The following is a 12,920-nucleotide window of genomic DNA, read 5'->3' on the forward strand; positions in this document are numbered from 1 at the left end:
CGGTCACTTAGAATACATTGAACGAGCAGGATGGCGGAATATTGACCCGTTTTTGTGGACTTTTATGGACCTTTCAATATCGCTTGCCATAGACCTCCATTATTTGAATGTCAGCAGACAGCAAGAAGCCTCCCAGATCTCCAGATGCATTTGAGATATCAAAAAAGTACTTCAGAGTGTTGTTCAGCATGGGGGTGAGTAGAAAATGAAGGCTAATCATGTTTTGGGTGTCCCCTTTAAGGGGAGATTCACATCAATTGCAGCTGAGATCAAAGCATCCAAACCCAAAGGCCATGGGCTAACTGTCACATTTCCTCTGTTAACCTCCTATTCAATCTAAGTCTCACCTGGTAATGGCAACTTAATTCATAATAGCACCCTTCTGTAGCAAGACAATTCAATGTGATATACATTGAATGTACTTTACAAAGGGAAAAGAAATAATAAGGCGATTGATAATAAAAGAAAGTTGGACTACAAACCTAAACTACCTATGTTTAACTAGTACAGTCAAAAGACTCTGGGCTAATACATTTTTATTTTTGATCTACTTGGTTTTTAACACTTTTACTTCTTTCTTGAAGTTTGTTCCGGAATGTGTGGAGCTTAAGAACAAAAAACTTCTTTTCCATGTCTGAATCTGGTACTGGGTATCCAGAGTTGACTAGAACCAGAAATCCTGAGTTGTCTCGGGGGTTGATACATTGACATCAATTCTGGAATGTATTTTGGAGCTAAGCCACGCAGTGATTTATAGACTAACAGAAGTATTTTAAAGATTATTCTCTAAAATAAGTGGAGCCAGTGTTGGACTAGTGGATTTTAGAGCTGAGGTGATGTGCTTCACTTCCTTAGTTTTAGTGAGTACCCGGGCAGCAGTAGTTTGGAAAAGCTGCAGCTGTCTGATCAGCTCTTTAAGCAGATGTGTGAAGACACTGTTGCAGTGATCAGTTCTACTAAAGATGACGCATTAAGTCGTTTTTCAAGGTCCTGCTGAGACTATTGCCCCATTTACACTGCCCTTTTGAAACTGTGCTGAGATCATTCCAAGCGCACTAAACGAGATAGCTTTTGAGTGTAAATGACACAAAGAACTGCACCAGACACAACCGAACCTCGCTAAAATGGTACTAGTTCATCAGTAGGTCTCGCCGCGGTTCAGATCTGGCACTGTTCTCAGATAACAAAGAGCGCATGAGCATCCAGCGTCATCTCCTTACAGTCAGCCTCTGTAATCAGGAAATTTCAGACATTCATAAAAACGCTAGCTTTCATCACACTTCTACTGAACAGTGTGAGGAACCCCAACGTCTGTCATTGTTTCATGCGTCTGTAAGCCCAGATTAGACTGTTTGTAGTATTCACTTCCCAAAAGCCGACTCTGTCAACTAATTCACCAAAGGCTGCCTTTTTCCCCTGACTCTGCATCAACGAAATATCACAAGGACAACGAATCATAAATTCCTGAATATTACAGGCGCCACCATGTTGGTTTGCTTGTTTACCTCAAGAGCAGTAGTTCGTAGATCACCACTAGGAGGTGTGGGTAAACGGTCATAAGGAACTGGGCTCGGCACGGTTAACTGATCAAAGCTTTGTCCGAACTCGGCACGGTTCAGTTTCCAGAGGGTTGGTGTAAATGGGGCTATTTTTTCTTTAATCCTGGAGATGTTCTTTAGGCAATGCAAGGCTAACCTTTTTTCTGTCTTTATGTTGCTTTTGAAGGAACTACAGCCAGATTTTCAGCCAGTGGTTTTAAGTTGTATTAGTTAAGCTGTGTGCCAATGTTTGAACACTCTTCTTTTGCTCTAAAACTATTAAAATTGTTTGAATTTGTCTGAAAAAAATGTTGCCTTATCATGCAGTGATTTATTGAATGGGTTCATAGTCACCTGGTGACATCATAATGTATAGCTGTGTGTGAGCTGCATAGTTCTAGTAACTTATGTTGTTGTTAAGATGTGAGTTAGCGGGGGCCTGTATATTATGAATAGGAGCTCTCCTTACATACTAACCTCTCAGTCCTTTCAGAAAATAGACACATTGGTAGAGCTGAACTATTGCAGAAACCCGTTTTGCAATCCTCTGCTTGGCAAAGACCAATGATCCCTTTGTTCTGTTTTACATGATGGCCCTCTTGCTTATGTTAAAGGTTACCATGGCAAAGGTTAGCAAAAAGACAAGAAGGTTCTAACAGGGGACGCAATGAGAGTTTAACTATTTTATTCTGCAGGACTTTTACAAGCTGCCCCCCCTATTCTTTAACATGACTGTATCATATACCTCAGATGACACACTTATCCCAATACTGCCTTCTGATAACCATGCATGCCAAAGACCTATCTAAACATGTTACCTCTTTGCTGAGTCTGTAATCAGTTTTATCTCCTAGAAGCTGAGGTGAAGCTGAACTTTGAACTTAAATGTGTAACAATATCATAAAGTGTTTTAAGCCAACATCAGGAGCAACAGCAGGATCTTGTATGACTGCAGTTGGGATGGCAGCAGGACTGAGCTGCCATGTTCTACAGATGGGACTGATGCCTGTAAGCAGGAGTAATGGGAATTATGAGATGTATAGTTATTGTTTTTTTTGTTTTTTTTACTACCCATTATGAGCTCCTAAAAGTGATCAGAAAGCACAAACAAAACATAACTGGTCTAATAAATAAATGACACACAAGGGTATTTATAATGTCAGATCAGAGCATTAGAGCAAAACAGAGGAAACCACAGAATACAACCACAAGAAACAGCACAGTCAATTAGACACCAAGGAAATGTATTGATTTGTAAAAAATAATCAAAATGTGGGTGTGGCATGTACAGCAAATGGATTCAAGCCAGTATCGCAATCTCAAGTTTGCAATTGTAAATGTACAAACAGTAAATAAGGGTCCTTAAATTAATGACTCTTTAACCATCCTCAGTTTTCCTGTTCTTGCTTAGAACAATCAGTAACTCAGCTTTCAGTGAAAGGAAAACAGGTCAGTCTGCACGGCTAATCTGAGAGTTCATAGAATGGGAAACGATTTAGGAGATTTAAAAGGGAGAATTTTTTATCGTCTTAGCAAAGTTCAGTCTCACTGAAATGCCTGGAGAAAAGATTTCCTCTTTGACTGTAATTAACTCATCATTTACTGCTTTATTTTCTAGGTGCTTAGTAACGCGCGACTCTTCTTGGAGAACATTATCAAGTGAGTGTTCACAAATACAAAAGCCACATTTATACAGACTATATTACCAGAACACTTACATGTTTTTATTTAAATTTCCCTCCTCCAGTTTTCCAACTAATCATTAATTATTAAAAACTTTGAACTAACAGTTACTTAGCGGTGACCTCGGCACTTATTGTCATCCTTAATGAAAATGCTTCCATTTACCATAATCGTTTCCTATTTGTTTGTTTGTTTTTTACAAAATCACTGTTGTCACAGTAATTGTCATTCTAATGACTTCTAAAAGAAATTTAACCTCAGCATCTCTAAAATGTTTTATTTTGTAATCCATTACTTTCTTATTCTCTGGAGAATAAATTTAGTGTGATACAGAGGTCCCCTTTTGTTATTTTTTAAAAACGGGAAAGAAAAAGTGGCATACCATACCATTTAGGCTGATTGATTTTGGTTATGAGTTATAAAATTGCTTAAGAAAATATCTTTTTTTAAATCTCCAGAGTAACAGTTGATCTCCGCGACCTCTCCACCAGTTTATTTCAAATTTCACATATTTCCCCTTTAGATGTTTTTTGTGACTGGTCTAAACGAGGAGCTGAATGTAAATCCAGTTATGCTATGATATCTTTGGTCGACTAACTTTAGATACATGCAGTCCATTCTTATTACGAATAAGATTTTTTTTTTTTTGCAAAGATTTGAGTTATGAATTCATTCAACAAATGTTTTCTTCTCTTTGAATATACTGTGTATTTAAAAATTAATGCATGACTGTACAGAATCATAATTACATTCTAATTATGATTCATAATTATTCTAATCCACACTGTTCATTTCACTTTATTTACCATACTATTTCCTATTTAAAACATTCCTGTAGAACTAATTTATCCTGTATTCTTCCTCCAGATATGGCATTCTAGTAGATCCAATCCAAGTAGTGTCTCTTTTCTTAAAGGACCCTTATAGCTGGCCAGCAGCCTGCCTAATAATTGGTATGTAGCTTTATTTTTATTGCACTAATATAAACCAATGTTTTTCTTGTTTGTTTTGGGTTTTTTGACATTAAATTTGTGAATTTGTCAGTTTTAACATTGGGTCACTGTTCCTCTCAGGCACAGACAAACCTCTAAAACACAAATGAAATGCAAAAAAGTGGCTTTCATCTCTGTGGATTTTATTACCAACTTATTTTTAGAAAGGTGAGATCTAGAGAACAAGTCATTTAACTATTTGCTATCTTCTATTTTTACATACTGGATAGGGTATAAAACTGATTTAGGTCTGATATAGGTCTGATCTCAGTAGCAGGAACTAATTGTGCTTGTTTACTGTGTTGTTTTTGAACTTTTTATAAGGTCAATAGAATAAGAGAATCCACATAATAGCACTATTGTACTAATTGTAGAGCACTGCAGAAGGAAAGATGTAATTTCTGGAAGTGATGCTCAAATGATCCAAAAACTGTCTGCCCTTTACTGAAAAAAATAATTTCAATTCATCCCTTTTGAAAAACAGCATGGAGGTGTTCTGTTGTGTTGCATCGGTTTAAACATGCAGTAAATTGAATTTCTAAGTAGAAGCATAAGAAAGTGAGAACTCGCTTGTTTTAAGTCTGCAGTAACAGCAGAGTAACATAAAATCAGTACAGCTTTTATTCATCTAATATGCCGACAAAATATTTTAGGACAGTACAGATCAAATCCTTATTTTATAATCACAATATAGAATTAGTTTCATAAGATTAGAAGCCTAAAGTATTTGCTAGACAAATAGCTTTTTTTGTTCACTGGGTGCAGTTTAGAAATATGTAATCCAGTCATATAGAGAGATTAAAATTCAACTACATTTGATTCCTTTTTAAGTCCTTGATAATACAGAACAGTCAAATTCAGCTTACAAACAAAAGAAAAGCCTCCTCTTCCTTCTGAGGAACCATGTGGCGACAGTGGAGAGAAACAAGACTGCCCCACATCACAACCAGTTATGAGTTCTTTGCCTTTAACTGCTTCTTTTTACAGATATGCTCTACTATAAATCTTTGCTTTTTTAGATACTTTGAATGGCATTTGGCATTTGCAGAGTTTATTATTGTAAATGTAGATAAATAAAAGCTTCACCTGTACTTCTCATGCTACTATATTTCTGTATATAGTTGGAGTGATATAGAAAAGTTATGTATTATATGTTATAAATGTGTTTAAGAAGTCATCAAGAAAGCCTATAAACCAGTTTTCCCTTTTTGCTTCAGGGTCCAACCTGTTCATCCTGACAAGCTTATATGTAGAGAGGCGTCTGGCGGTGGTAGGTCTTTATTGTATATTAAGGCCTTTTTTTTCTTTTTTTTTTACTTTAGAAAGTTTAAACTTCTTCTTATTGTTTTCAAGCATCATAATCAGCTTTGCCTTTATGGCGTTCTTTTATGGCTTTTGTTTTATGCTTTATTAGTCGACCAGTCCTCATATTTCTAACTGCTCTGATAAGGCAAGAAACTCTGACCTAGATTGGACTATGGATAACATCAAATTCACTGAGCGTAGAGAGATGACGCACACTCTGCTATATTTGCCAGGGTACGATCTCTGAAACTACAGGATGGATTCTCCACATGTTCAACCTTGTATGCATGTTGATTTTCTCCTCTGCCATAGTCCTCACTGTGACCTCCATGACCCCAGGTATGTTTAAATACAAAACATGCCAACTCTAAGCTTTCACCGTGACTTTTTGCTGAGTTGTAATTTTAGCTTAAAACAACCAAAAGAGGACATAATCTCAAAATGTTTTTTCATCTTGACTATTCAAAGCCAAATATATATATATATTTTTTTGGGAGTTTATCTTTGGTTATTCATTCTTGTTAACTGTTCATGTGGTGGTGTGTTTGTGTTTGTCAGTGGGTGGGGTGTTTTCTCTAGGAATCTACACAGTGCTGTTTCTCAAGCTTTACTCTTATCAGGACGCCAACAGGTGGTGCAGAGAAATCAGACAAGCCAAAGCTAAAAGACTAACACGATCATATTCATGTAAGTGAATGCTTCTGTGCTGAAGTTTAGATCTAGCTCTGTTTATTTATGTTTAATTTATATTCAAGAGCGTCTTTATTATCTATTGATGGTGCAAAAATCTGTGTATGTAATTAGTGGAAATAAACTAGAAGAGCACTCAGAGCACAGACATCCTCCTCCACCATTAAAGGGAATTGTTCCTTAGCATGAAGCACACCTGTGGTAAAAAAATAAAATAAAATACATAAAATCCTTTCATCAGTTTTTAATTTATCTTGTTATTAGTCCAACATTCCCTTTTCTTGTGTTTTTATTTTCAGTAAAATATCAGACTTTTTTAGTCCAATACTCAGGCTGTCAATACTCTGCTGCCACCCTCTTGTTTAGTGGGGAACTGCTTGTCCCACCAATTGTCATTGTCTCACAATGTTGGAGAATCTTTTAAAAATTTCCCCTATCCAGATTATGGTGGGCCAATTCATTACAATTACAATATAACCGAAATTTAAATAAATGCAATTTTCAAATTGCAGGGGCACTCAATTTTAATTGCATTACATATAACAAGACTAAGACACTAAATTACTCACTCCAGCCCTTTCGGTGGCAGTAATACACTTAATTCGGGTTTGATGCCACACAGAGAGATAGAGAGTTGCAGCAAGCACACAAATCCCTACATGCGAGTTAAATGCAACTTTTTCCGCACAAAGGTTACAGAAAATTCCTGCAACAATGAACTCCAGACAAGCAAGCTTTTAAAATGCTGAGATCCTGGGGTGAAACATTCAAAAGCTTGGGGTAGTGCAAAGAAAAATTTAAATAAAATCACAGTTAAAAACACAATTTAGCTTTTTGACAAAATCGTTCAGCCCTAATCCAGCTTGTAATCTGAATCATCACCAAATTTAATGACATGAGTGACACCTTTGATAAGGATGTCATTAAAATCAGTCGAGAACTTTTTAAGCTATCCCGTACTGACAGACAAAGACTCTCCTTAAAACATAACCTCCTTGGTGGAGGTAAATATTACAACTCAATCTGTTTTACCTTTTATATAAATCATTTGCAGGCAGATAATCCTTAAAAGGAGATATATGTATTTTGCTTAATTTTAATTTAATTTAACTTAATACTTTTTTTGTTGCTTAATTTTAACGTAATTTAACTTAATACTTTTTTGCCCTGTAAGCTGCTGGTAACCTTAATTTCCGGAGGGAGTCTTCCCAAGGGATCAATAAAGTACTGTCTAAGTCTAAGATGGTTAAAGGACTTTTTTATTCTCCTTTGTTTTGTAGGTCCAGATGTTCAACAATCAAATGGCTCAGCAGTTCATTCTCTTGTCTCCTACCCAGGGAACCTGACACACAGAGGTACAGTAAGCATCACGGCTGCAATTTTAGTCTGAACGAAGCAAGAGAAGATTGACGTGAAAACGTATACATACATTTAAAAAATTTGTTCTCAAATATAATTAAAGATAATGGGCAATCACATTCTGTGAAGTTGTTTTATCATTAATGAGGATTTTAATGTTGACATCAAACCCAGCCAGTCTTTGAAATAACATTGTTTATTAGTCTGTGTTATATTAGTAGTGGATTAGTCAATAACCTGGTTAAATCTAGGATGTAAACACTGCTGTAGATTCTCAAAAATCCAGTCAAAGGCACAATTTAGGAATTTAATGAAAGGCTACTGGACTTCTCTTTGTCTTTGGTGTTCAATCACCCGTTGACCTATCTTGTGTATTTTTCTTTAGACATGTACTACTTTGTGTTTGCTCCAACTCTTTGCTACCAGCTCAACTTCCCACGATCTCCACGAATACGAAAACGGTTCCTGATAAGAAGGCTTTTTGAAATGGTGAGAGAAATAAGGGGTTTAACATGTTATATCATAAGATGTACTGTTGTGCTGGATTGGTTTAATTTGTTAATTATAATCTCTTGCAGCTTTTTCTTATGCAGCTGTTGGTGGGATTAATACAACAGGTTTGTTTTAATTTTGCATTACAATCACAACACTAGCCTCTTAGATTAATTTGATACGGGACCCCTCTGTCAAAACCAGAATACCCAGAGATACTTGAGGGTAATTTGGCAACAAAAAGGCAAATTAAAAGGCATTTGAATATGTATTCATCCTTTTTTTTTTTTTTTTAGGCATAAGTAAAAACTGAGAATAATCTGTTAAAAAGAAAGAAAACACTTTTAACCCTCAGAATTGAATCGTGGGCTTAGTGATAATAAACTTTTTGAAAAATGCTTCCCCAAAGGTTTCTGGGTTGGGAAAAATACCTATATATTGATTACCGGTAATGTGATCTTTCAAACTCGACCTGTAACCAGAAAATATCACCTCTGGTTAAGAGCAAAACGACTATCACAAAAATCCATACGTTTGTTTGTCTTGTGGTCTGACCTGTTGTGTTTTCAGTGGGAATGTCCTATTTTTAGTCAGGACAGCAGATTGAACATAAATTCCACTTTCACAATCGAACCGCTGTCCCGCTACCCTACACTTTAAATATTTGAGGTTTTCTCCAGTTGGTTTTAAGCTGTTTGTTTCATACTAATTTGCTCAGTTGTTGACTGACCTTTATCTTGTCTTTTAGTGGATGGTTCCCACTATTCAAAACTCAATGAAACCATTCCGGGTATGTCTACACAAACACACACTGGATAATAATCATGATCATTTGCTTTACAACAAAATAATCAGGATAATTATTTCAGACTATAATATCTAGTAAGCTGGAAATCCATTAATTTGAGTAAATATTTTCTTCCTTGCTTGTTGCAGGAAATGGACTTTTCTCGGATGGTGGAGCGAATGCTCAAATTAGCTGTGAGTTGCTGTAGAGTGTTGACAGAGCCTTACTGTTGAGAAAGAACTGACAATGTGAAACATTTAAGCTTAAAAAAAACATTTTTTTTGACCAAATCAATTTTTTGTCATCAGTTTTTTTTTTTTTGCTTGAAATTAAAAGTTTTTCTCTCACTGGGAAGTATGATTTGTACTGTGATCTAACCAACCCAGACACCCATATTCCACTTCCCTCCTCTCCTCTCCTCTCCCAGGTCCCTAACCATCTAATATGGTTAATTTTCTTTTACTGGTTTTTCCACTCTTCTATGAATTTTGTGGCAGAGCTGCTGCAGTTTGGAGACAGGGAGTTCTACAGGGACTGGTGGTGAGTTGACTTCCTACAGGTTTCAATAACAAGAAGGAAACTAAAATAAATGTATTAACAGAATTTTACAGATGCCTCTAACTTATTTCAGGTTTTATTACCACTGAAACTTGGCAGTTAATAACAGGGCCAATGATTTATTAGCCTTAATTATCCTAAAGAGAAAAATAAATATTTTAAAATGTCAAAAGCAGAAAACTGTTGGAATAAAGTGATTAAATTGATTTATTTTCGACTTTATGTTTTGTAAATATTCTGCATTTAAAATTACAGGATAAAGGGTCATGATAAAATATTTATTTTGTTTGATTCACATTACGTGGTTTTACAAATCTCAACTGTTTCCCTTCTTCATATTTCAGGAACTCTGAGACTGTAACGTATTTCTGGGCTAACTGGAATATCCCCGTCCACAAATGGTGTCTAAGGCAAGAGTGCTTTGGATATGTTACATCAGACATATGTTTTGCTATATTACATCATGTTCTGCTCTCTATAGATTTAAAAGAATATATTTTGTCTATATCTGTTGTTTTTTTTTTTTTATAGACATTTCTATAAGCCAATGCTGAAAAGAGGGACCAACAAGTTTCTGGCCCAAACTGCTGTCTTCTTAGTTTCTGCCTTCTTCCATGAGGTGAAAAAAACTCAATAAATTTTTCAGTCCAACAAAAATTTTATATGAACCATTTGGGGCTTAAGATTCATAGACGATGCCGCGTTGGTCCTTGATTTATTTCAAAGCAAACACCACTGAACAAAAATAAATAAATAAAATTGGGAAAATAGCTTAAATATATATGAAAGAATGTAGATCAGTGGGTGAAGAGTTGTCAGTAGTTTAGTTTCTTTTAAGGGAGCATACTTGAGTGCACCTCTATGATATAGGTGTGGCTTTCTGCCCAGGGCGGCACAGATTGGCAGGCGCTTTTTTTTTTGCACATTCAGGTTTTGGGCAGTGGGTTCCCTCTCTGTGCTGTGCACACTGTTCGCACATTAAGGAAATATTGCCATTAGTTAGCATCTGATTTACATTGTATGATTCAGCTTTAGATAGAATGGCTATGTCAGTGTTTTTTTTTTCTCTTTGTTTTAAACTGTATCTCATAATCTTTCATTTTAAATCAAAATGTAATTTTTTTTTTTTTTTTTTACAATACAGAAACTCTAGAAAAAAATTCTCAGGTTCTATCATTTGTTCTAGGTTTTAAAAACAAAACATTCTTGTGGTTTCTTAGTGTTAGGTTTACATCATATAATAAAATATATGTGGACTGAATTATTCAAAATCGGTGCTTTAAATAATACCCATTTACAGTATGGATCATTTTAAAGGAATTTTCTTTTCTCAGTACCTGGTCAGTGTTCCCCTGAAGATGTTCAGACTTTGGGCCTTTATGGGAATGATGGCTCAGGTAAAACACATACAATCATTCATTCCTGTTGGTTGTTTGATGACATCTCTCTGAATCATTCTCCCTTTTTATTGCTGTAGGTTCCCCTGGCTTGGTTTGTGGGTCGCTACCTGAACGGAAACTATGGCAATGCGGCTGTCTGGCTCTCGCTCATCATTGGACAGCCCATCGCTGTGCTGATGTATTTTCATGACTACTATGTTACTCATCATGTAAGCACGAAATAGAAACGGAAGAAGAAAAAAAAACTGAAATGAGCCAAAAGGAAAATGTAAAGCTGGCTCTGCTTTCATTATTGCACTTTGATGAGACAAGAGCGCAACATGTTCATTACAGGAAAGTACTTGGTGTTATTCAAAGTTACGGTACCTTCCGCCTTTGTAAGCCTTCGGACAAACTAAACCTCCCAGATGCTTTGCCACCATCTGTGTTTGATGTCTATTTCATCTTTAATGATTTGATCCTGGGCCCAAACGAAATCTGGACTTTGATGCCTATTTAAGGAAAGGATCCCTTATTGTTTGATTTGCTGAAGTGAAGCAAACGAATTCCATGAAATCCACCAAAGAAGCATTTATTAAAAGTTGAGTTAAAATGTATATTTTTTAAACAAAACTGGCACACATCAGGTGCAATTAAGACAAACCACTGCCAGGCAAACAGAACTAAATATTGCCTCTATGAAAGCCTGAATGAGATTTGTGTCTATGTTGGTGGCAAAGAGGTCACTCTGTGTATCTCAGCGCCACAAGTCTGGTTTAATAAATGGGTTATTTTTTCCTAGATTAAGGCTGAACCCTTTCAGATGTCCTGATTTTGAAGTTGTCATAGTAACTATTTTCTTTACCTGTATTCCAAAAATGTTTTTTCTCCTCTTTGTGCAATATAGTGTTTTCTAATATTCAAATAAAAATCATCTTTATAACATTTTAAGGAAGCGAGGATCCCTTCCCAGAAGGATCAAATGGACCAAGGACAGGAATGAGGAGTCATGGCTCCATAAAAAAAGCCCATGGTGTATTACCTGATATGCATTGGAATATTACATGTTCTTTGCACAAAATTTTAAATGTCAAATGATTTCATGCTTTAAAAAACCTTTCCATGCTGTTTATATTTTTGCTAAAGTGAGATGTTATATCATTTCAAACCTTTTTTTTTCTTTTATCTGAGCCAATGATGTATATCTTTTGCACTTTAAAGATCTGCATGCTGTTAACAAAAGCAATAGATTTCTAAGAATGCACTACCCTAAGTTATAATTATTATGGTTGGAAAAATTAATTAGGATGGATGTTCCACGAGATGTTGGAATGTCCTGATGTTTTGGCAAAAGCAGCAACTTAAGCAGCTTTTTCACCAAATAGTTCATCCGGTATTAGATCCTTTTGTTTTTGTATTTTTGCTTTGATCAGTGCTGTTAAGCCCCCAACAAAAAATAAAAATTTGACTAGTTACAGCAGGGGAAACACCAGTTTAGAAAACCCATCAGTGTTCCCTATGAAAAACAAGTGCCTGCGTTTAGTTAACAAGATCAAGAGCTGTAATTTCACTGTATGGTTAGTTTCTGTTTCAGTAAGGTGTTAAAGTGGGGAAAAAATGCAATAATCCTGTTTTATGAGTATTTCAGCACATAGCTGATGCATTTCAATAATATCGTGGCTCAAATTGATCCAATTCTCCATCTAATGTTTGCCAAATATGTGCAGAAAAGTATATTCAAAGGAAAATCATGGCTGTCTAGCTAGCTATCTTACCTGAAGTACAAACGGTAAAGGTTATGGAGGTTTTTTTGGGGGGTGGACTTGAAGTTACCAGAGTTAATCTTAGTTTAACAATTTTGTGTTTATGTTCTCTGAATTATTTGATAGAAATTTGTAAAATGAATGAATTTACTTACTGATGGTATCTCTTTTTTTGTCATCTTTTAGTTCAAAATCCTTCTGCTGTCTGATTAAAAGTGCTTTCTATCCCTCTGGCTCTGTTTTGTTGTTTTAAAACAATTTGTATCGCTGCCATGTTAACTAAAATCGCACAAATCTTGTTTTCACTACTTTCATTAATGTTGCTTAAAATTGACTATAATTTACTGTTCTAACATGTAGACCATTAAACATAA

The 12,920-nt window shown here is 35.6% G+C and overlaps 1 protein-coding gene across 1 annotated transcript in view; it reads left to right on the plus strand.

Annotated features, from left to right (window-relative positions):
• Positions 1 to 12,769, plus strand: part of LOC107096196 (diacylglycerol O-acyltransferase 1-like) — a 17,853-nt gene extending 5,084 nt beyond the window's left edge. The window contains exons 3-17 of the mRNA XM_015392749.1: positions 3,157 to 3,197; positions 4,089 to 4,174; positions 5,431 to 5,483; positions 5,752 to 5,857; positions 6,077 to 6,205; positions 7,489 to 7,563; positions 7,953 to 8,056; positions 8,146 to 8,184; positions 8,808 to 8,849; positions 8,996 to 9,040; positions 9,274 to 9,386; positions 9,749 to 9,814; positions 9,936 to 10,023; positions 10,739 to 10,801; positions 10,882 to 12,769. Coding sequence (XP_015248235.1) covers positions 3,157 to 3,197; positions 4,089 to 4,174; positions 5,431 to 5,483; positions 5,752 to 5,857; positions 6,077 to 6,205; positions 7,489 to 7,563; positions 7,953 to 8,056; positions 8,146 to 8,184; positions 8,808 to 8,849; positions 8,996 to 9,040; positions 9,274 to 9,386; positions 9,749 to 9,814; positions 9,936 to 10,023; positions 10,739 to 10,801; positions 10,882 to 11,028 — 1,197 coding nt within the window. The 3' untranslated portion in view covers positions 11,029 to 12,769. The remainder of the gene's footprint in view (positions 1 to 3,156; positions 3,198 to 4,088; positions 4,175 to 5,430; positions 5,484 to 5,751; positions 5,858 to 6,076; positions 6,206 to 7,488; positions 7,564 to 7,952; positions 8,057 to 8,145; positions 8,185 to 8,807; positions 8,850 to 8,995; positions 9,041 to 9,273; positions 9,387 to 9,748; positions 9,815 to 9,935; positions 10,024 to 10,738; positions 10,802 to 10,881) is intronic.
• The last annotated feature ends 151 nt before the right edge of the window (positions 12,770 to 12,920 follow it).

Source organism: Cyprinodon variegatus, unplaced genomic scaffold (genome assembly GCF_000732505.1).
Source record: "Cyprinodon variegatus isolate N-32 unplaced genomic scaffold, C_variegatus-1.0 Scaffold605, whole genome shotgun sequence".
In the NCBI taxonomy this organism is placed as follows: Eukaryota; Metazoa; Chordata; class Actinopteri; order Cyprinodontiformes; family Cyprinodontidae; genus Cyprinodon; species Cyprinodon variegatus.